Source organism: Lactuca sativa, chromosome 1 (genome assembly GCF_002870075.4).
Source record: "Lactuca sativa cultivar Salinas chromosome 1, Lsat_Salinas_v11, whole genome shotgun sequence".
NCBI lineage: Eukaryota > Viridiplantae > Streptophyta > Magnoliopsida > Asterales > Asteraceae > Lactuca > Lactuca sativa.
In genome coordinates, this window is record NC_056623.2 from 91,451,016 (window position 1) to 91,471,813 (window position 20,798).

The 20,798-nt window shown below is 38.0% G+C and overlaps 2 protein-coding genes across 2 annotated transcripts; both read right to left on the reverse strand.

The window, feature by feature from the left end:
- Positions 1 to 2,913: 2,913 nt before the first annotated feature.
- LOC111915890 (non-specific lipid-transfer protein) lies at positions 2,914 to 3,664 on the reverse strand. The gene is made up of 2 exons (XM_023911526.3): positions 3,247 to 3,664; positions 2,914 to 3,134 (listed from the first exon to the last, which is right to left on the reverse strand). Exons 1-2 carry the CDS (start codon positions 3,585 to 3,587, stop codon positions 3,125 to 3,127), a joined length of 351 nt encoding a protein of 116 aa, XP_023767294.1. The 5' UTR covers positions 3,588 to 3,664; the 3' UTR covers positions 2,914 to 3,124.
- A 15,823-nt stretch (positions 3,665 to 19,487) lies between these two features.
- LOC111915891 (non-specific lipid-transfer protein) lies at positions 19,488 to 20,271 on the reverse strand. Its single transcript, XM_023911527.3, has 2 exons — positions 19,843 to 20,271; positions 19,488 to 19,730 (listed from the first exon to the last, which is right to left on the reverse strand). The coding sequence occupies exons 1-2, from the start codon at positions 20,181 to 20,183 to the stop codon at positions 19,721 to 19,723; spliced, it is 351 nt and encodes a 116-aa protein (XP_023767295.1). The 5' UTR covers positions 20,184 to 20,271; the 3' UTR covers positions 19,488 to 19,720.
- Between the last annotated feature and the right edge of the window lie 527 nt (positions 20,272 to 20,798).

Consider the following 20,798-nt stretch of genomic DNA (forward strand, 5'->3'; position numbering starts at 1 on the left):
AAAACGACATTTGACCATCGAAAAATAGAAAATACAAAACTATTGTATGTAATCCGTAGGTAAATACCTACAGATTACCTATGGATATCCTTTATCTGTAGGTAATCCGTAGGTATTTACCTACAGATTACCTACGGTAGTTTTTTTATTTTCAAATTTTCGAGGGTCAAATGTCGTTTATTTCATTTAAGTTTTTTTCACAACATCATTATACGTTGATTACTAACATTTCACCAAATTGTACGTGATATAAACGTACGTACAACCGTGCGCACCATTACAACTCATTATTATACATCATACATAATATAAAAACTATATATGGTTTTTTTTTAACCACAATTAACCATCATTTAACATATACATGATAAACTAAATATAATACATACGTATGTGATTGTTTGTATTTATGTGCCCTTATATTCTTTTGTACTTGAAATATCATGCATTTCTACAACTAAAATGATAAATTTTTGAATAGGTAATGGTTATAATGGTACACACAGTTATACATGCATTAGCATTACGTATAACTTAGTCAAAACTAAGTAATTAAAATATAATGAAGTTGTGAAAAAGATGAAACGAAAAAAAAATGACATTTGACCATCGGAAAATAGAGAATACAAAAACTGTTGTAGTTAATCTGTAGGTAAATACCTACAGATTACCTACGAATATCTTTTATTTGTACGTAATCCGTAGGTATTTACCTACAGATTACCTATGATAGTTTTTGCAATTTCAATTTTTAGAGGGTCATATGCGTTTATTTCATTCAATTTTTTTTTCACAACATCATTATATGTTGATTGCTAACATTTCACCAAGTTGTACATGATATAAACGTACGTACAATCGTATGCACCATTACAACTCATTATTATACATCATAAATAATATAAAAATTATATATGGTTTTTTCTTGAACCACAATTAACCATCATTTAACATATACATGATAAACTAAATATAATACATACATATGGGATTGTTTTTACTTATGTGCCCGTATATTCTTTTGTACCGGAAATATCATGCATTTCTACAAATTAAAAGGATAAAACTTTGAATGGGTAATGGTTATAATGGTAGACACAGTTATACATGCATTAACATTATGTATAACTTAGTCAAAACTAAGTAAGCAAAATATAATGAAATTATGAAAAAAGATGAAACAAAAAAAAACGACATTTGACCATCGGAAAATAGAAAATATAAAAACTGTTGTAGGTAATCCGTAGGTAAATACCTACAGATTAACTACGGATATCCTTTATCTATAGGTAATCTGTAGATATTTATTTACAGATTACCTACGGTAGTTTTTGTATTATAAATTTTTGGATGATCGAATGTCATTTATTTCATTTAATTTTTTCAGCAAGTTATATATATATATATATATATATATATATATATATATATATATATATATATATATATATATATATATACATACAGTCGTATTTACCATTGAAATTCATGACTCATTCCAATAATAATAATAATAATAATAATAATAATAATAATAATAATAATAATAAAAAATAAATAATAATAATAATAATAATAATAATAAATTTATAAAATAAAACATAATAACTATATATAAGTTTAGAGATATAGGATAATAAAAATAAAACAATAATTATAAATATAAGAATAAAAATAAATTACAGTTTTAATTGTAATAATAATATCAATAAAGCAAAGTATATTAGTAATAATATAAAGAATAAGGAGGGAAATAAAAATGTTTACTATAGATTACCTACAAAATATGAAAAATTTCTTTTCTGTTGGTTTTCTGTAGTAAATTACCTACAAAATTTGAAATAATATAGTTTTTTACGTTTTTGTAGCTATTCTGTAGCAAATTAACTACAAAATTTTTTTTTGGAGCTATTTTATAGGAAATTCACTATTAAATTAGAACAACTTTATTTCGTAGGAAATTTGTCACTATTGCGAAGGTGTTTTCCTACAGAAAAAATTTGTAGGTATTTTTTGTAGCAACTTACACCCTTTTCTAGCGGTGACCCTCCTTACTACATGATGTTTCGATATATAAATCAGTCTCCAACAATTAGGACGCACACCCTCTAATAACATACCTTGGTCTCTGTAAGAGCTTATTTTACGATTTATTCGATGATACTAATTTAGATAACACAGATACACTCATTTGTCTTTTGAAGTTTGACAAACAATCATATATGTATGACAAAAAAATAATTGATGACTCGATTTTTTTTCTTTTTTTATCACATTTGTTTTTTAAATTGAGAATGTTTGAAGGTGCCATGATAGCCATTCACGACAATCTATTAGGCCTTCTCATGCTCATAACGAACATGTTCGTGGTCTATGTGGCCATCAACAAAAAATGTGAACACCACCCCCATACCCTTAATGGTGACTATAAAAAATGCGAGCACCACCCCATACCCTTAATGGTGGCTAGTGGTGGAAAAATTCATGGTATTATGTAGTGGGAGAACGAACAACAATACCCAATAAACTTTTTCCCCCTCCATGTCTCTCTACCTCTCTCTACATTTTAATTACTATATATATATATATATATATATATATATATATATATATATATATATATATATATATATATAATTTAAAAATAAAAAAATAGGAAGAATATATAGTGGTGGGTATCCCATAGGTTTAGTGATTGAATGTGGTGATGAGGTGACACTCACTACTATAGTGGTTAGTAGTGGGTATAACGGATGACCTTATACATCAAGATATGGTGAATTTTCTTTTTTGCAAATTGATTTTCAATGATGTGAGATAAACTTTAGCATCCTCTAAATAACTTTTAAATATAAATGAGACTGTGAATCTACATGCCTTTAATTGGCAGGTGCTGTCAAAATGACAGGAATATAAAAGGAGAGACCGAGGGAGGTATATAAAAAAGGTGATGGCATTACAAAGATAACAGGAACACTATTTTACTTGAAAATGCACTACAAATCATAGAGACATCTACAGTCATACATGTCTTTCTCAAACACAATTAATAGTGTTCTCTATAATTATTGTAATTTAGATATATATGCTTCTAATCTTCCAAACATCCATAAACATCACGGACTCACTGCACCCTGCAAAAACCACATCAATACAATTAAACTTTATTCGTGAAAGATTTAAGCCAGTAGATCGATGAGTCTATCAACTGGAAATTGAAGAAAATAAACAGATATTTTAACATACTTGGAGCAATCAGTGCTAGGACTGATCTTGTAAGGGATGTTGACACCACACATGCCGGGGAGGGCAGCAGCGTTACCAGCATTGATGCCGGAATTAGCTGAGTAAGCACTCTTTAAACAGCCACAAGCAGTCTGACGATCAGGGGTTGATTGTGCAGCGTTATTGAGTGCGGTAACCCCACTGCAACATCCCGATGGCACAGCACCACCATTTTTTAGGTAGCCAAGGCATGGAGCTAAGTTGCTTACCACCTGACCACAAGTAATAGCCTCTGCATAGGGTGCAGCCACCACCATGCAAGTGACTACTACACAAAAGACCATCATTGCCATCCTTGCCATTTTTCAAGTATACGAGCACTAAAGCTGTAGGAAACTTATATGTTTGCTAGTTATGTTATTCAAAATGTGTTTGGTGCAACAAACGTTGTCACTGGTTAGGGTATTTATAATTAAAGATTCTTCTTCTGTCTATACAAATGTGTGTGTGTGTGTGAATGGATAGGTTAGCTGGAAGTTGGATTTGATATTAATGGAACCTTAATGTACACCTTTGATGTATAATCTTCACCGATTAACTGTAAACATTTCATTTAACTTCATAAAAACGACGGAATTCGGTTTTAAATATATGGCGAACAATGTATCACTGTGAATGCCGACCATATATATGCGGCCGTGTGGACTTTATTATCTTCAATTATCAATAAATGCATTTTGTTTTTTCTCGAGACACGATGTACACCAACATTACTCACTTGCATATCTGGCAGTCGGTAGGCATATATAATTGAAAGAGTAAATAAATGAAAGTAATAAAATATATTAGTAAATTAAAGAAGATGACTAAAGAGTTTACCCAAAATGATTTTGTTTTTCTGTAGCAAAAGATATTGTTTTTATATCTTGATATTTAGTATAATCAACATATTTAAGTTTTTAATACATATTACAATGTTTTTAGTAGATACATAAGGTTTAAAACAACACTGGGTTTGTGGTTTCGCCGATTTTATGAGATAACTTTGTAATGCTCCCCTCAATTTTTTTAATCTGCATCTGTGAGCTCATTTTGTCGGAAATGTTTCCGAAACATTGTCACCAATTAGTGTCATGCTTAGTTTTTAGTCACAAATGCCTCATAATTACTCATAATTATATGAAAATGAGTTGTGTGTGAAGTCAGTTGGTACTTCGAACAACATATATTCAACATATATTTGTCCGAAAATTGTCCCTCGGAAAATGCTCGCAAAAGGTTTCCTATGTCTGGTTTACCTACACATTTCTGATAGTACCGACTAAAAGATCTAATTTTTTTTTAATTATGTACTGTATAATAAATCACATGAAAAACTTTTATAATTTTTTCCTAGGACAAACAAAACAAAATATTTTTTATAAGTAGAAACACGTTTAACTGATAGAGTTGTAGAAATATATAGCAAAAAAAAAAAGATCTAAAAGTGTTTTTCTATAGGCAGAAACAGGATCAACAAATTTTGAACTTGTAGAAAATTTATTGTGAAATAATAAAACTGCATGAGGAATCAAGTATTAAAAGTAATTATAAGGTCTAAGTGTTGACAAGGGATAGACTTAATACTCTCTTTTTTTATTATTTTATTATATTTACTAGCCAAGTGTTATCATTCTTTTTGGATGGAGAAATAATTTTATAAAGATAAAAGCTAATGAAAAAAAAAGATCAAATGCAAAGAAGTTAAGAAACAACAAAATATAAGCTATAAGTGTGGCCGGTCCAAGGGATGTTTAGAATGTGCTTGTGACTAGGGCCTACCCAAATATTAGGCCCAACTTTTTCCCCAATTTTATAAAAGGTTATGATCACTTTTTTGCCCAAATAGGTTAACATGCGAGAAAGGAAACGACGTAAGTGGCAGCGAGAATCATAAATATTTTGGGAAAAGGCAACGACACTTTGGTTCTCGCTAATAGTGATTAACTGATTCGGATTTAGGCATTGGAACCAATTAATAATCGCGATTGAGGCTTCGAGGTCACTATTTCCCATGGAATTCACTCAATCAGAAGCTAAGTCTTAAATTTGTACTTCTATAACATCCTGACGATGAAGTATTTCCAAATTAAGCCCTAAGTATGAAGATTTATTGTATTTAGCCCTTGTGTATGAGAAATGTTGCAAGATGGTCTACAATGGCATTTTGGAAATATTTGGGCTGAGGTCATGTACGGTGGGCATACCAAGCGTATGCAGGGCATCCATGCATGATCCCCAAACATTAATTTTTAGGGTTTGGATCCTATTTGAACATCATTAAGTCCGCAACCGGCCTTCTTTCATTAGCCACCAGCTTACCTACGTCCCAAAACAAACCCTAATCCACTTTTGAGCACTCTCAAGCTTTGTGTGTGTGTGAGTGTGTTTTGGTTACCTTGAAGGAGAGAGGAAGAAGAGAAGATCATCTTGGAGAAGTAGCACTTTTTGAATCCAAAATCCCATCACAATTTGGCATCATTTGGTGGTAAAAAGCTTTGAACTTGATGAAACTATGCATAGATCTAAGTTAGCCATGAAGTTTGTGTCATTTTGGTCCATTAGTTTGATATTTTCACTATGGGCTACTCCAGTCCATTTAAGTTGCTATTTCAGAAGTTTTGAGGTGTCTAGAAGCATAAAAACATGTTCTTGATCATTTCTTACCTTCCATGCATGAGTTACAAGGTATTAATAGGTTAAGTACTAAAGGTTTTTAGTGCTAAGCACTTATTGGGCATGTAAGACCATAAAGTTGGACACTATATGGTTAAAGACGACATTTAGAGCATGGACCTGATTTTGGACAAAGGGACTTGATGTATTAAGCTTTTAATAATAGATGGGGCTGACTGTGTACGTACGCTACACGTACCAAATTAGTACGTTGTGCGTACACCGTCCTGGGCCAAGAAGAGTACACCCAACATACAGATGAGTACGTCAAACACACTCGACAGGGTTGACTCGGCTAGTTTTTTTACTTTGAACTTAAACCTTTGACCATGTTTGACCTAAGGGTATTTTAGATAATTTGAGTGGTATTTGAGATCGGCCATTATTTAGTGTTTAGGTGACCAGTTGAATTGTCATTTGGAGCTGTGTTCTGTTAGATATCTTTTCAGACTGAGATGTGAGTTTTCCTTAGTGTAGTCGTGGGTCAAGTCATCAATGTCAGCCCAATAGATTATTTTATCCTAGTCATAGGATAGTGTTATGCTAATATGTCATTCAGTCGTAGATCTGTATGGTTATTTGTATTTGTTGGTTATGTGTTATGTTTGTTTGTTACATATGTCGACATATTTTGGTTAGGTTGAGGGAGTTATGCTTTATGTAGAAGGCCAAGACACCTGGGGCGGTCCAGATATACTGTAGGCCCTACGAGGCGTTCCAGTTAGGCCGAAGGCCTGTAGTGCAGTCTAGATGCAAGGCAACCCAGTCTTGTTGAAGGCTCATATTTACATGCTTCGTTTGAGATGTAGTGTGTTGGTACTTTGGGGGAACACACTAAGCATGGAAGACCCCGGGTGAGCCCGTGGCAGTTGGAAATAACACCATGTGGGGGAGCCCATGGCATTCCCGGGTAAAGACCATGTGGTGTAGTCCATGACACGGTGCTATAACACGCTAGGGGAGCCCACAACATCCATATATATTTATGTATGTCTTAGGTAGTATAATAGATACTTCTGTGATATATGATATGCTAGTTGATTATGTGGTTATTGCATGGATGACCCTAGGGGGAGCTCGTGGCAGTTGGAAATAAGACCATGTGGGGAAGCCCATGACATTCCTAGGTAAAGACCATGGGGGGAGCTAATGACACATAATTGTAAGACCATGTGGGAGAGCCCATGACATCCTGGAGTAGGACCCTGGGGGAGCCCACAACATCCTTATATGTTTATATGCATTGTTTATGTGATATGTAGTATATTAGTTGTTTATGTGGGATGTGGTATACTAGTTGTTTATGTGATGTGTGATATGCTAGTTGTCTTTGTGATACTTGCATGGAAGACCCCGGGGGGAGTCTGTGGCAGTGGATATAAGACCATATGGGGAGCCCATGGCAATCCCAGGTAAAGACCATGGGGGAACCCGTGGAATGAAGGTATAAGACCCTTGGGGGGGGGGGGGGGGAGCCCACGGCATCCTTATATGTTCATATGTATGGATTATGTGATTGATATGGATTATGTGTTGTTATAGCTGATACATATTAAGTAATTATGTGGATTGTGTGGGTATGCTCTAGGGAACTCACTAAGCTTCATGCTTACAATTTTGTTTATGGTTTCAGGTATCATTGTTTGGAAAGGAAGGGCTCAGTTTGATCAAAGTGTACACACATGTGCTTCCGCAATATATGATTTTGGGACGAACTTTGATGAATGTTTTTAATTAATCATGTTTTTGGAATGTTTGGATTTAAAGACATATATATTTTGACAATATTGAAAAATGAAATTTTTATGCTTAATTTTTGGGTCGTTACAAGTTGGTATCAGAGCCTTGGTCTGAGGGATTTAGACATACTTTCGGGTGTGTCTGAACTCAAACTGAGGATTTGTTGAGTTTTCAAAAGGAAAATGTTTTAAGTAAAGAATTTCTAAGATAAGAAAGGGTATGGTGCATGCAATCAGCCGAGCACAAGTAAGTTTCCCAGAATACCCACATGTGTTGTCTGTTATGACTTGGTTTATGAATATGTGAATCTCATGCTAGTTAGGGTTAGGGGAGATGTATGTATATTTTGTATGAGCTGATAGACTTGCATGCTAGTGCTGAGTAGTCAACAATAGGTTGGCCTGATATGTGGTGCTTGTAGCCTTGGGAATATTTGATGTCATGCTAGAATGAGAATGCTTATTGGTATTAGTAACTGCTATGTGTATGCTTTTAAAATTGTATACGGCTAGGATCTTATAGCCTTAGAGTAATTGATTTGGCCTTATTTCCTGTTCCTCGTCTGGTTGTGGTCCTATGGTAGAGTCTATTATACGACGGTCTATTAGATCCTGTTTTGTGTACAATTTGCATGCATAAGGTAGCCGACAGTAAGGATGGATGGATATGGACAGCATGAGTTGTGATATGTGGGTTGAATGTTCGATGATATTTCTTTGGATCGGGGTGCTACTACACGAATGTTGCTTGCTTGGTGCTTTGTGGAACTCTTTAGTGATGGGAGTCAACTACTAAGTGGATATGAAAATATCCAGGAGGTAGATGGCCGACATCATGGGGAGTTTTTCAGCAGCTGATGGCAGGGCAAGGTTGGGAACCTAGGAAAGCCTAGAATATGCTCTAGTGAGTTAGTGGGGCGGTTCAGTGAGGTTGGAAACCTAAGGGGGCCTAGGAGGTGCTTCGGTGGATATTTTATTGTTGCTTAGCAAACATTTAGTACATCATGGGAGTAGGTGACTTAGAGGATTCAGGATGATCCTGGAGGAAAGTATGGATAAGTGTGGAAGGTAGTATTGGGCCTGTACTACTTAAAGCACTGGATCCATACTCAAATCAGGGAAAGTCTAGGAGAATCTAAGAATCATGGGAAGGAGAATTAATTGTTACGATTAGACTGTGAGGATAGCTGTTGTGTGGAATGCGAATGAGCACGCAAGGGGAAGGACCAAGGTTTGGTCCCAGCTTCGGTGGAGAGCCAATTAGCAGAAGGACTTCCAGGATTTTGAATTCGCCTTGGATCTCTAGTATCAGGAGGCAAGGATTGATTGTGCGATCTACTACACTTTGGAGATGAGAGATTAGGTCTTGGGGGTACTTTGTAGCCCAACTTAGGGCAGAGGTTGCTTCAACTACTGTAGTTCCATCGTGGACGATTGAGCTGGTGAGTGTGCCAGGCTACGAGACCCTGAGTGATATGATTTCTAGAGCTCGAGAGCAGGGATTGATTTGGAACATGTTGGGAAGAGGGGATTCAGTGTAGTTCTTGCGGGAAAATGCACAAGCGAGTTTTTCATTTCAAGGGTTTTAGTAGGCGTATCTATGGGTTTGCTTCATTGTTTGTGTTTGGAATATGCCTTCAAACATTGTCGTATACTATTTGCATATCATGAGTTACAAAATGGTTAGAAAAGGCAGTTTTCCTCTTTGATGGATTGGAGCATCAAACGGTATCTGGGTTTATGGTTGAGATCGATTCAGACACGTGATGCGGAAGGTCTAAGGTCAGGATTGCTGAATCAACCATTATGCTTGGGCCGACTTTTAGAAGAGCCAGGGGAAGTGGTTTACTGTTGAGGCTTTGTTCTAGGCATCGGTTATTTGGACTTCAAGATATAGGTGGGGCATCATTTCAAGATGTCTGAGATTATTAGTCTCACTGGGATTCGGGAAGTGTTTGTCTGATCTTTAGGAGTAGCGTGGTCCTTGGGGATTTGGGCCAGTAATAGAACACTCATACAGACAAGAAGCAAGTTGTCAACAGTTGGTTATTAAAGAGTAAGAAGGATCGAGAATCCTTCAAATCTCATGTATTATGAAGATTTACTCGAATCTAAGTGGGGGAGAATCGCGCAGGTATTCAGGACAGGGACATGTATGAGACTGGGATGGGTTTCTCATCCTCATCGAGGAAAATGGCGGCCCAAGTGGCTATTTGGTTTGTAGGTTGTGCCAGTTTAAAGTCCAGTAAGACTCCCCGTCATGTGAATTGCGTCTTCTTAGGGCCTTGATAAAAAAAATTTGGGTAGACAGGTTGGGGCTCCAGACAGGAATGGAGTTCAGTTCGGGTGTTCGGTGGAGTGCATGCTCGACTGTGCATGCATTTCGAATAAATAGATTATGGGTAAGGTATTCGGCTACGATTGTGTTAGGATGAGGGTGTTGTAAGACTACGGAGGAGCCGTAGCATTCACTAATGGTCAGTTGGTATGAAAGTGTTGTCAGACTACGGGGGAGCCATAGCATTCAGTAATGGTCAAATGGTATGGAAGTGTTGTAAGACTACCGAGGAGCCGTAGCATTCACTAATGGTTGGTTATGATGAAAGTGTTTTAAGACTATGGGGGAGCCGTAGCATTCACTCATGGTCAGTAGGGTGAAAGTGTTGTAAGACTACGGGGGAGCCGTAGAATTCACTAATCTTTAGTTATGATGAAAGTGTTGTAAGACTACGGAGGAGCCGTATCATTCACTCATGGTTAGTAGGGTGAAACTGTTGTAAGACTACGAGGGAACCGTAGCATTCACTACTAACCAGATAGTGTGGAAAGTGTTGTGAGACTACGAGGAGCTGTAGTATTCACAACAACCAAATAGTGTGGGAGATAAAGACATATTGTAGGGTAGCTGTGATATTCATGGATTCGTTCGGATGGCTTAGGCCAGTGTGGGCCAGTTCACAAGGTGGTGAGAAGGTCACAATATAATTAGAATCAGGGAATGGTAGGTCGAAGGAGACCGCTTGTGATGTAAGACTACAATTATTCTGGTAGCATTCACCTTTTTGCGTTGGATTCAGTGGCGACAGGTTGTCAGCCTATCAAGATCCGATGGATCGAATGGATTGAAGGAGCCATGAGTGGTTGTAAAGATAGTGTAGTTATAGTTAGACAATGTATCCTTCGGAGGTCGCACGGGACTGCTACGTGTGTTTTTGACCCAACAATCAGTTAGGTGTCTGATATTCTGAGTAGTTGACAAATAAAGTGAGATTAGAGAGGTCTCGGCGACATTCAAAAAGCAGCAAGTGGTAGCCAGAAGAGTCAAAATGGGTTCAGTGATTTGGGATCCGTGTGTAGGGTTGCCTGTCATTCGGGGCGTATACTAAGTTGGTTACTGTTGGACTAAATAATGTCATAAGTTGAATAGCCATTTGGGAGACCAGTACAATGCACTCGACAATGATTTGATGCGGGCGATCGATCAAGGAGGCAGACCATCTCAAGACTATAGATCTCAGACGGAGTACAAGCGATCATGTTGCAAGGAATTCATTCATATTCGGGTTTCAAAACCCTTTGGGGTCGGTTTTGGTTCCCTTAGAGAGGCTATGGTATGCTTGTGGTTGTGACTATGTCGTCCAAGTTGTCGGCAGGTAAAGAATTATTTCGAGGACGAAATCTAATTTAAGTGGGGGAGAGTTGTAACATTTAGTTTATTTAATAAATAAATAGATATGTAAGGATTTATGGAGGTAGGGGCTGATTAGTAACATTTTGGACTTGATTTGGAATGGTTTTCGGAAGTTGAGGTTAAAAGGGTAACTTGTGAACTTGTTTTGAAAAAGAAGGGAGACTGAGGGGCCATTCATGCCAATATAGCAACAAGTTGTAGGACATGGTTATATAAACCCTCCAAACAAACCGTAACCCTAGAGGCTGTTACAACCACTACCCTCTTTAGTCTCTGGCGCCGCACCGCCCGCTCCCTCTTGTTCTCCAGCAAACGAAGAGCCGAACGACCGCTTGCTGCTGCCTCACTTCGCGATGCCACTACAACCCGTTTCACCTTGTTGTTGTCGCTACTGTCATTTCCAATAAGAAGAGAAGTCGGGAATAGGAGTATCACCGTCCCACTTTTGCATTGTCGCAGCTACTATGCCATCAAAACGCCTTAGCCGCTGCCGGTGACATTGTGAGTGCCGCTGCCGTCGCTCCCAGTCACATCTCTTCTCCGTTCCAGTGGTGCTACACCTAGCTATTCCCGACGCCACCCTAAGCCTTGAGTGACCACCTTCTGTGGTATTTCCGGTTGTCACTTGCCACCAATGTGGCTGAGTTCGTAGTTTGCAACGGGAGGGTATGCTGTTGTATTGTGCTAATCTTCGTGGGGTGTATTTATGTACGGGTATGTGTTGTGTGTGGGGTTTATTTGGCCGAAAAAGCCACCACCACCACCGTGAGGTGGTGGCTGCCACCATATGCCACTTTCGTGTAACATCCCAAAAATACGAGCCAAACTTTTTTTTTGTTTTAATAATAATAAAAATCATATACTGAACAACATATCACAAAACCATACGTCAAATATCTCAAATCATAATAAAATGTCGTGAAACAACTGTATCAAGTCAAACTAAGAATCAAAACATACTCCCAGGACAAATACTGAAGTTGTGGTGTGTGCGATGCCATCCACCCGAGCTCTTCCCTTTGCTTGCGGAAGTACCTGAAACCAAAGCTGAAACTGTAAGCACGAAGCTTAGTGAGCTCCCCCAAACTACCACATACCATACAATAACATGTAAACACATACTGGGCCTTGCCCACTTCATCGTACCGAAGTCCGAAAACTGCATCGGACCGAAGTCCAGAATTAACCAGGGCCTTGCCCTCTGTATTGGATCGGAGTCTGGAAACTACATCGGACCAAAGTCAGGAACTGACTGGGACCTTGTCCGCTACATCGGACCGAAGTCCGGAACTAACTGCATCGGACCGAAATCCGGAGCTGATTGGGACCTTGTCGCCTGCATCGGACCGAAGTCCGGATACTGACTGAGCATAACATAGCATAGCATAAACATATCAACTAGCATGAACACATAAACTGTATACTGCATCGAGCCATAGCCCGGAACACATAACACATAAATCCTGTCTGAGCCACGAAGGCATTAAACATACTAACTATTGCATCATACCGAATTCTGGAAACTACTGCTAGCTAAACGGGCCGACATTGTGGCCTTAGACCCGTTCCTACTAGAAGGAAACTCACCTCGTGATGTTGACTGCTGAACTCCTGAATGAGAAATCCCCGACTGTTGCTCCGATTGCTTCCCAACTATCATGGGGAGTAAAATACTAAATGAGAATAGGGATTCTCCTATGGGTAAAATGACCATTTTACCCATGTTATGGCATGGGTCACAACATGGCCCAAAACCCTCAATTCCTTCTAAGCCCATCCATGGCCCCACTAAAAGCCCACTAATGGCCCAATTTTCTCCATTGGGCCCAAAGCCCTTTATTGGGCCTTACCCAAGCCCAATAGTAAGCTTTGGCCCATAATACAGAATTCTGAAGGCCACTAAAGCCCAAAGACCCTAAATCCCAAACTCAGTCCACACCGAGGCCCAAGCGCTCGAAGCCCAAACTGGTAGCGTATGCGGGGCGTACACGGAGATACGTTGAGCGTACTGGCTACTGGCTGGTACGCGGCGTGTACCTCCTTGTACGTCCAGCATACAACCCTGTTAAGCCAAAGTCTCATTAAGTGCTTAATAATCCGGGTCAAAAGCTAAAATCTTAGATCCAGGTCTTATCCTACGTCTGAAACCATAAAGTTTCTTACTTGATGGCTTACAATACTCTCTTAAACTCAAACTTCTAAAAACAACCATTTATAACCAAGAAGGAGGCTAGATCTCATGCATGGCTTCATGAGAGCCTCAAAAATCGAAACTTTATTGCTATGGGGGCACTTGAGCTTCAAGGATAGCAATCCCAAGCTCCGGAAACGAAGTTGCATGATAAAGGTCCTTCCTTTGGACCTAAAAAGTCCAACTTCCAAAAACTCTTAGATCTATGCTTACAAGAGGAAAGTTGGAAGCTTTATACCTCTTTCGAATGCCAAATGAGTGAATGAACCCAAATCTATGAGCTCAAGGTGCTCAAGTTCTCCTTCTTCCACTTCTCTTCTTCTTCTTCCCAACTTTTCTTCACAAAAATGAGCTCAAAAGATCAAACACAGACACAACATGGAGAAAGGGACGAACTAGGGTATTCTAAGAGTGAGGAGGCTGATGGGAAAACAGGGATGGAGGCTATAATGGGGTTTATATAGCCTTAAACCCCTAAAATTAGGGTTTTTCCTCTGGCCGCGTACGTTGGGCGTACCATATGGTACACTGCACGTACGCTTTTCCTCCCCGCGTTTCATTAAGTCACTACGCCCAACGTACAACGGGTTTACGCCTCGCGTACGGCTTATAGGAAGACTATGGCTTGGCCCAAAACAAGAGGCCCAATCCTATACACAATTCTATTATAACCCCACATAAAACTTGGGAATCTAAATAAATTTATACCTCGGAAGACGATCGTTACACGTCGGCCACTACTAGGGTTGTTTTGTGTGTGTTTGTATTAGTGTGTGTGTGTATTATTTTAGGTTTTTCTTTGTAAAGTGTAATCGTGCTGGAATAATAATAAAAGAAACTCATAACCACCACTGTGAGGTGGTGGCCGCCGCCGTGAACCATCGTCGACAACCACTACCCGAGGTGGTAGTGGGTGGTGCCCGCCTTATGAAACCCTAATGGGCCTTATGGGACCCTAGTGGGCCTAATGAAGCCCTAATTGATATAAGGACTTAGTTTTGGGGCTATTGGGCTATGATTGGGTTGGAAACCCTAATTAGGGTTTAGATAACCCTAATTTTGGGATTGCTGATTTGGACTTATCGGGACCCGCATTTTGACTCAAGCCCAATTTCATTGTATGTTTGGACTTAATGGATTAAGTCCTTAATGGGTTAAGTTGGAACACTTAACCCTAATCGTCATTTTATGTGAAAAATCTTAATTGGGTTTGGATGCTTGTTGGCCATTTATTAGACTAAGTTGTTGTGGGCCTTTGCGGGCCAATTGGGAACATATTTATGGACTAAGGGAAATTATTGTGCTTAGGATAATACCCATTAGAGAGGCTTGGGTCCAATTTGGAAAATTAGGCCATAAGTAGGCCATATTTTGGCCTTGAGGATTATTAGCTAATGGGCCATCAAAATGCCAATTGTTTGGACTAGAATAATTGGTTAGGCCTTAAAATAAGTCCATGTAGAGGTTTGGGCCGAATTTGGAAAATTGGGCCATATGTTAGGCCTTGGTTGACTATTGGGCTTTTGGGCCTTCAGGGTGTGAGTTTGGCCCTTGGTTTTGAACCAAGCTAGGTTAAGGGTAAAATGGTCCATTTACCCTAAGTGTGGAATATGGTTGTGTATTGGAACCCAATTATTAATTGGGTTTGGTTTTGATGATCGACAATTCGGGAACCTGTCAACCAGCAGCTAGGGTTTATCCACGGGACTTCAGCAGTGTAAGGTGAGTCTCCTCACCATACTAATGGGTCGAAGGCAATAAGGCCGGCCCATTTTATGTTATGTGGTACACTAGTTGTAGTAGAGATATGTGGTATAGTAGTTAGCCTTATGCTAAGTGGTATGCTAGTGATTAAAAGTTATTGCATGGAACATCCCGGGGGAGCCCGTGGCAGTTCGATATAAGACCATGTGGGGGAGCACATGACATTTCTATGTAAAGACCATGTGGGGTAGCCTATGGCATGATGGTATAAGACCCTGGGGGAGCCCACAGAATCCTTATATGTTTATGTATTTGTTAGGTGGTATGACAGATACTTCTGTGGTATATGATATACTAGTTCATTATGTGGTTATTACATGGAAGACCCCGGGGGAGCCCATAGCAGTTCGATATAAGACCATGTTGGGGAGCCCATGACATTCCTAGGTAAAGACCATAGGGGAGCCCATGGAATGACGGTATAAAGACCCTGGGAGGAGCTCACGACATCCTTATATGTTCATATGCATGGCTTATGTGATTGATATGGGTTATGTGTTGTTATAGCTTATACGGATTAAGTGATTATGTGGATTGTATGGGTATGCTCTGGGGAACTCACTAAGCTTCATGCTTACAGTTTTGTTGATGGTTTCAGGTATCATTGTTTGGAAAGGAAGGGCTCAGCTTGATCACAGTGCACACAACCGTGTTTCCGCAATATATGATTTTGGGACGAACTCTGATGAATATTTTTGATTAATCATGTTATTGGAATGTTTGGATTTAAAGACATATATGTTTTGACAGTATTGAAAAATGAAAATTTTACCCTTGATTTTTGGGTCGTTACAATTTATTGGGCATGCATAACTCCAACTTTCTGGTTTGGGACACCTTTTTAGGTGTAGATTTGATTTGGGATGTCTGGACGTGATGTATTAACAGTTTAATGAAGACGTGCATGGCCACAATGCACGTAATGCAAACCAAGGAGTACATCAGGCGTAGGTGGTCAGCGGCACGCTTTCTGGTCAAGGCGGGTATGTTGAACGTACAGCTGAGTACGCCCTGCGTACTCAACCTATTGGGGTTTTGCTAGCTTGGGCTTCAAGTTGGGCCACCTTTTGGGCCTAACTGTCCAGGCCTTTATTCGACAATCTGAGTACTGAGCATTTTCGGCTAAGTAAAGTATTGAAGCTTAGAGAAAAGCCCCAATAGGAGTTGGGCCTTATTTGGGAAATTGGGCCCAGTTTTGGCTTTGTGCGATTATTTATTGTTGGGCCTTCTTAGACCAAGAATTTTGGGCCCGGGTCATAGCCTAATTAGGGATAGGGTAAAGTGGCCATTTACCCTAAGTATGAATCCTTAGTAAATTATGGTAATCTAGTTGTTAATTATATGTTTGTTTGTTGTGACAGCTCAAGATTTTTCGTGAGCCAGCAGTTAAAGGTTTTAGTGTGGTTTGACTTTGTGAGGAGAGTTTTCCTCACTATACTTTTTAGTCGAAGGCACCAAGGCAAGCCCATTGGTTTGACAACCTGATATTGTTGATATGATGAGTATGATATAGATATGAATGCTAGTCTTGATATGCTAGTCTAGTAGATCAATAGGACTGCCTGTGATATTACATGTTTATCTGTATATGATATTATATGTTATATGTCGACATATTGTGTGGGTTGGGTTGAGGTAGTAGTGCATTGTGTTGTAGCCAACAAACCCTAGAGTATGCCAGATATGAGCTGGGCCAAGGAGGGCATGTCAGACTCATACGATGGACTCATGAGTATTCCAAATACGAGCTGAGAGCTGGGAAGGGCATGCCAGACCCGTACTGAGCGATTGGTGGCATTCAGTCCAATGACTGATCATGCCAGGGAGCAAGCCAGGCATAAGCTGTGGGCCAAGGGCAAGCCATAATTATGATGTGGGATCAGGGGTAATCCAGGCTATTAAATCGTGGACACCGTACATGTTGTTATTATATTTGCTATTTGTTATGTATCGGTATATTGGGGGAACTCATCAAGCTTTGGGCTTATAGTTTTGGATTATGTTTTAGGTACCTCAGAGGATCGTGGGAATGCGAAGACATGATTGTGCAAATCCACATGTTTTTGTCTTATGATCTTGGGATTTATCTGATGTTGAAACATATTTTGAAAACAATTCATAAACAATGATGGTTTTGGGTTTAATTAAAAATTTAAAATTTTCATGAATTTTATGAATGTTACACTTGTAGCCGATAGATGGGGGGATTCGACATAGGTGTGAGATTGGCGATCCTTTGTGTGTGAAGGTGTTATGACTGATTGTTGTCCAGGTTTCAAGGCGTGTTGTTGTATTAGGAGCGTAATAGATAGGAATGAGAATTTGTAGTGGATGGTAAGTTCTCGGCGGGAGATACGAGGAAGCATATTGATTCGCTCAGACTTCATCAGGTACATCATAGTACTAGTATGTGCATGTGTGTATGTGGTGGTGGTTGTGGGGGTTATTTCTAAGTGGTTAGATCTTTCTTTCCCATCTATGATTAACGTTGCAGAGATTTGTCATGGGTTGACAGGATGAATATATTAAAGCCGAAAAAGAAAGTTGTGGATCTGATTATAGTGACGAAAATTTGGATGAATTGGCGATTTCGAAATGATTAGGTATTCCAATCGATGAACTTCTCAAATAGATTGATTGAGGAGAAAGTTATTGTTACTACTTATGGGTGATATAATAATAGAAATAAGAAAAATGTAAATACTTGGAATGTTTGGCTTCAAAATACCCTTTTTGATCCCTAATTATTTTTCTAGCTCTTTGCTAGTCTTTGGAATAAAATCTTTATTTGCTAAAAAAAACAACATTCTTTAATACTACTAAACTTTAAATTGTATTTATATCAAAGATCACTTATAAATAAAATTGTGTTTACATGAACAATTATCTATAAATTTAAGGATAGTTCTTTGTATTATGAGTTATATTCATAATATTTGTAAATACTAGGTATTTTGTGTTTTTGTGCTCATAATGTTTGTAAATTCTACATAATTTATTTTAAATGGTATCTCAAAATTTATTTATGCGGTATTATTAAATAAAATAGTTAGATTCATTTTTCTATTGAGAAGAAATTTGTAAAATAAATATGGACCCAAAAACAACTAATTAGAATAAAACATGTGTAGAGTCTCAATGAATGTTCAAAATCAAGAGTGTGACTGGATCATTGAAAAATGTTGCAAATAATTGTATTTGTTGTGTTCATATCATTTTTATTCAATTTAAATTTCGTATGAACAATCTATCATGCACTTGTGATTTTTTTAGACCAATGCGTATGTTACCGTATTTTAATCTATTTTTGGTCACTCATGTCAGCTTTATATATATTGTTTTAACATGACCCAGGTCCGACTCGGACTATACCCTTTGTGAAACTAAACAAGGGCTTAGGCCCCAAATTCTAAAGGGCTCCAATTTTAAAGTTCATTTTATTAACTATATATGTATATATACATATTTCTTTGGTTATAATGACGTGTTGGAACTTTGTCCAATGGTAAAAGCATTGTTTTATCAAACTAAGTGTTTCATGTTCCCATCTGTTGGCTTACCTTTCATTCATTTTATCTTGAAAACTACTTAAAGATATACCACATCGTTCATGGATGAAACTCACCCAACTCTCCTCTTTTATATAAACTCGACAATCCTCTTGCTTCATATGAACTCTACCTTTGAGTCTCACATACGTTGGGAGATCAAAACCTCATCAAACTTAATATTTATCTTAGTGATTAGCTGAGACGCATTAAGAAATAGATTGAGATTTGGTTTAAGTTATAAAAACGATGGGCTATAATTTTTTTGTTTACTTAGAGACCCAAATAAGTTAAGCCAGTGCCTACCCCCACAAAATTGATATCAAAACAGCCACCTAAACACCTTTCACCCCTATTTTTTTTAGTATTATATATGTACAAGTAATATATCAACGTTACACTTTATTTTGTAGGATTTGAAAACCATGAATTTGAGTAGGATATTGATTATAAAGAAATTTCACTTGTATCACAAGAAACTTTCCCTCCTTCATGTGTGTATACGCAGAGATATTTTTTTTGCCATTTCTATTAATGTTCTTTATTTTGATCCACCAGAAGACAGATAATGCACCAGTACGCTGTGAATCTACATGCCTTTAATTGGCAAGTGCTGTGAAAATGACAGGTATATAGAAAGGAGAGAGCCAGGGAGGTATATAAAAAAGGTGATGACATTACAAAGATAACAGGAACACTATTTTACTTGAAAATGCAAGACAAATCATAGAGACATATACAGTCATACATGTCTTTCTCAAACATAATTAATAGTGTTCTCCATGATTATTGTAATCTAGATATATATGATTCTAATCTTCCAATTACATCCATAAACATCACGGACTCACTGCACCCTGCAAAAACCACATCAATACAATTAAACTTTATTCCTGAAAGATTTAAGCCAGTAGATCGATGAGTCTATCAACTGGAAATTGAAGAAAATAAACAGATATTTGAACATACTTGGAGCAATCAGTGCTAGGACTGATCTTGTAAGGGATGTTGACACCACACATGCCGGGGAGGGCAGCAGCGTTACCAGCATTGATGCCGGAATTAGCTGAGTAAGCACTCTTTAAACAGCCACAAGCAGTCTGACGATCAGGGGTTGATTGTGCAGCGTTATTGAGTGCGGTAACCCCACTGCAACATCCCGATGGCACAGCACCACCATTTTTTAGGTAGCCAAGGCATGGAGCTAAGTTGCTTACCACCTGACCACATGTAATAGCCTCTGCATAGGGTGCAGCCACCACCATGCAAGTCACTACTACACAAAAGACCATCATTGCCATCCTTGCCATTTTTCAAGTATACGAGCACTAAAGCTGTAGGAAACTTATATGTTTGCTAGTTATGTTATTCAAAATGTGTTTGGTGCAACAAACGTTGTCACTGGTTAGGGTATTTATAATTAAAGATTCTTCTTCTGTCTATACAAATGTGTGTGTGTGTGTGAATGGATAGGTTAGTTGGAAGTTGGATTTGATATTAATGGAACCTTAATGTACACCTTTGATGTATAATCTTCACCAATTAACTGTAAACGTTTCATTTAACTTCATAAAAATGACGGAATTCGGTTTTAAATATATGGCGAACAATGTATCACCGTGAATGCCGACCATATATATGCTGCCGTGTGGACTTGATGATCGTCAATTATCAATAAATACATTTGTTTTTTTCTGGAGACAAAATTGTACACCAACATTACTCACTTGCATATCTTGCAATCGGTAGGCATATATAATTGAAAGAGTAAATAAATGAAAGTAATAAAATATATTAGTAAAAGAAGATGACTAAAAAGTTTACCTAAAATGCTTTTGTTTTTCTATAGCAAAAGATATAGTTTTTATATCTTGGTATTTAGTATAATTTATGCATTTAAGTTTTTAATATGTTTTACAAGTTTT

What these genes read in the sequence shown, in the direction of transcription:
- LOC111915890 (XM_023911526.3), bottom strand. Translation starts at nt 3,587, where the DNA reads ATGGCAAGGATGGCAATGATGGTCTTTTGTGTAGTAGTCACTTGCATG.
- LOC111915891 (XM_023911527.3), bottom strand. Translation starts at nt 20,183, where the DNA reads ATGGCAAGGATGGCAATGATGGTCTTTTGTGTAGTAGTGACTTGCATG.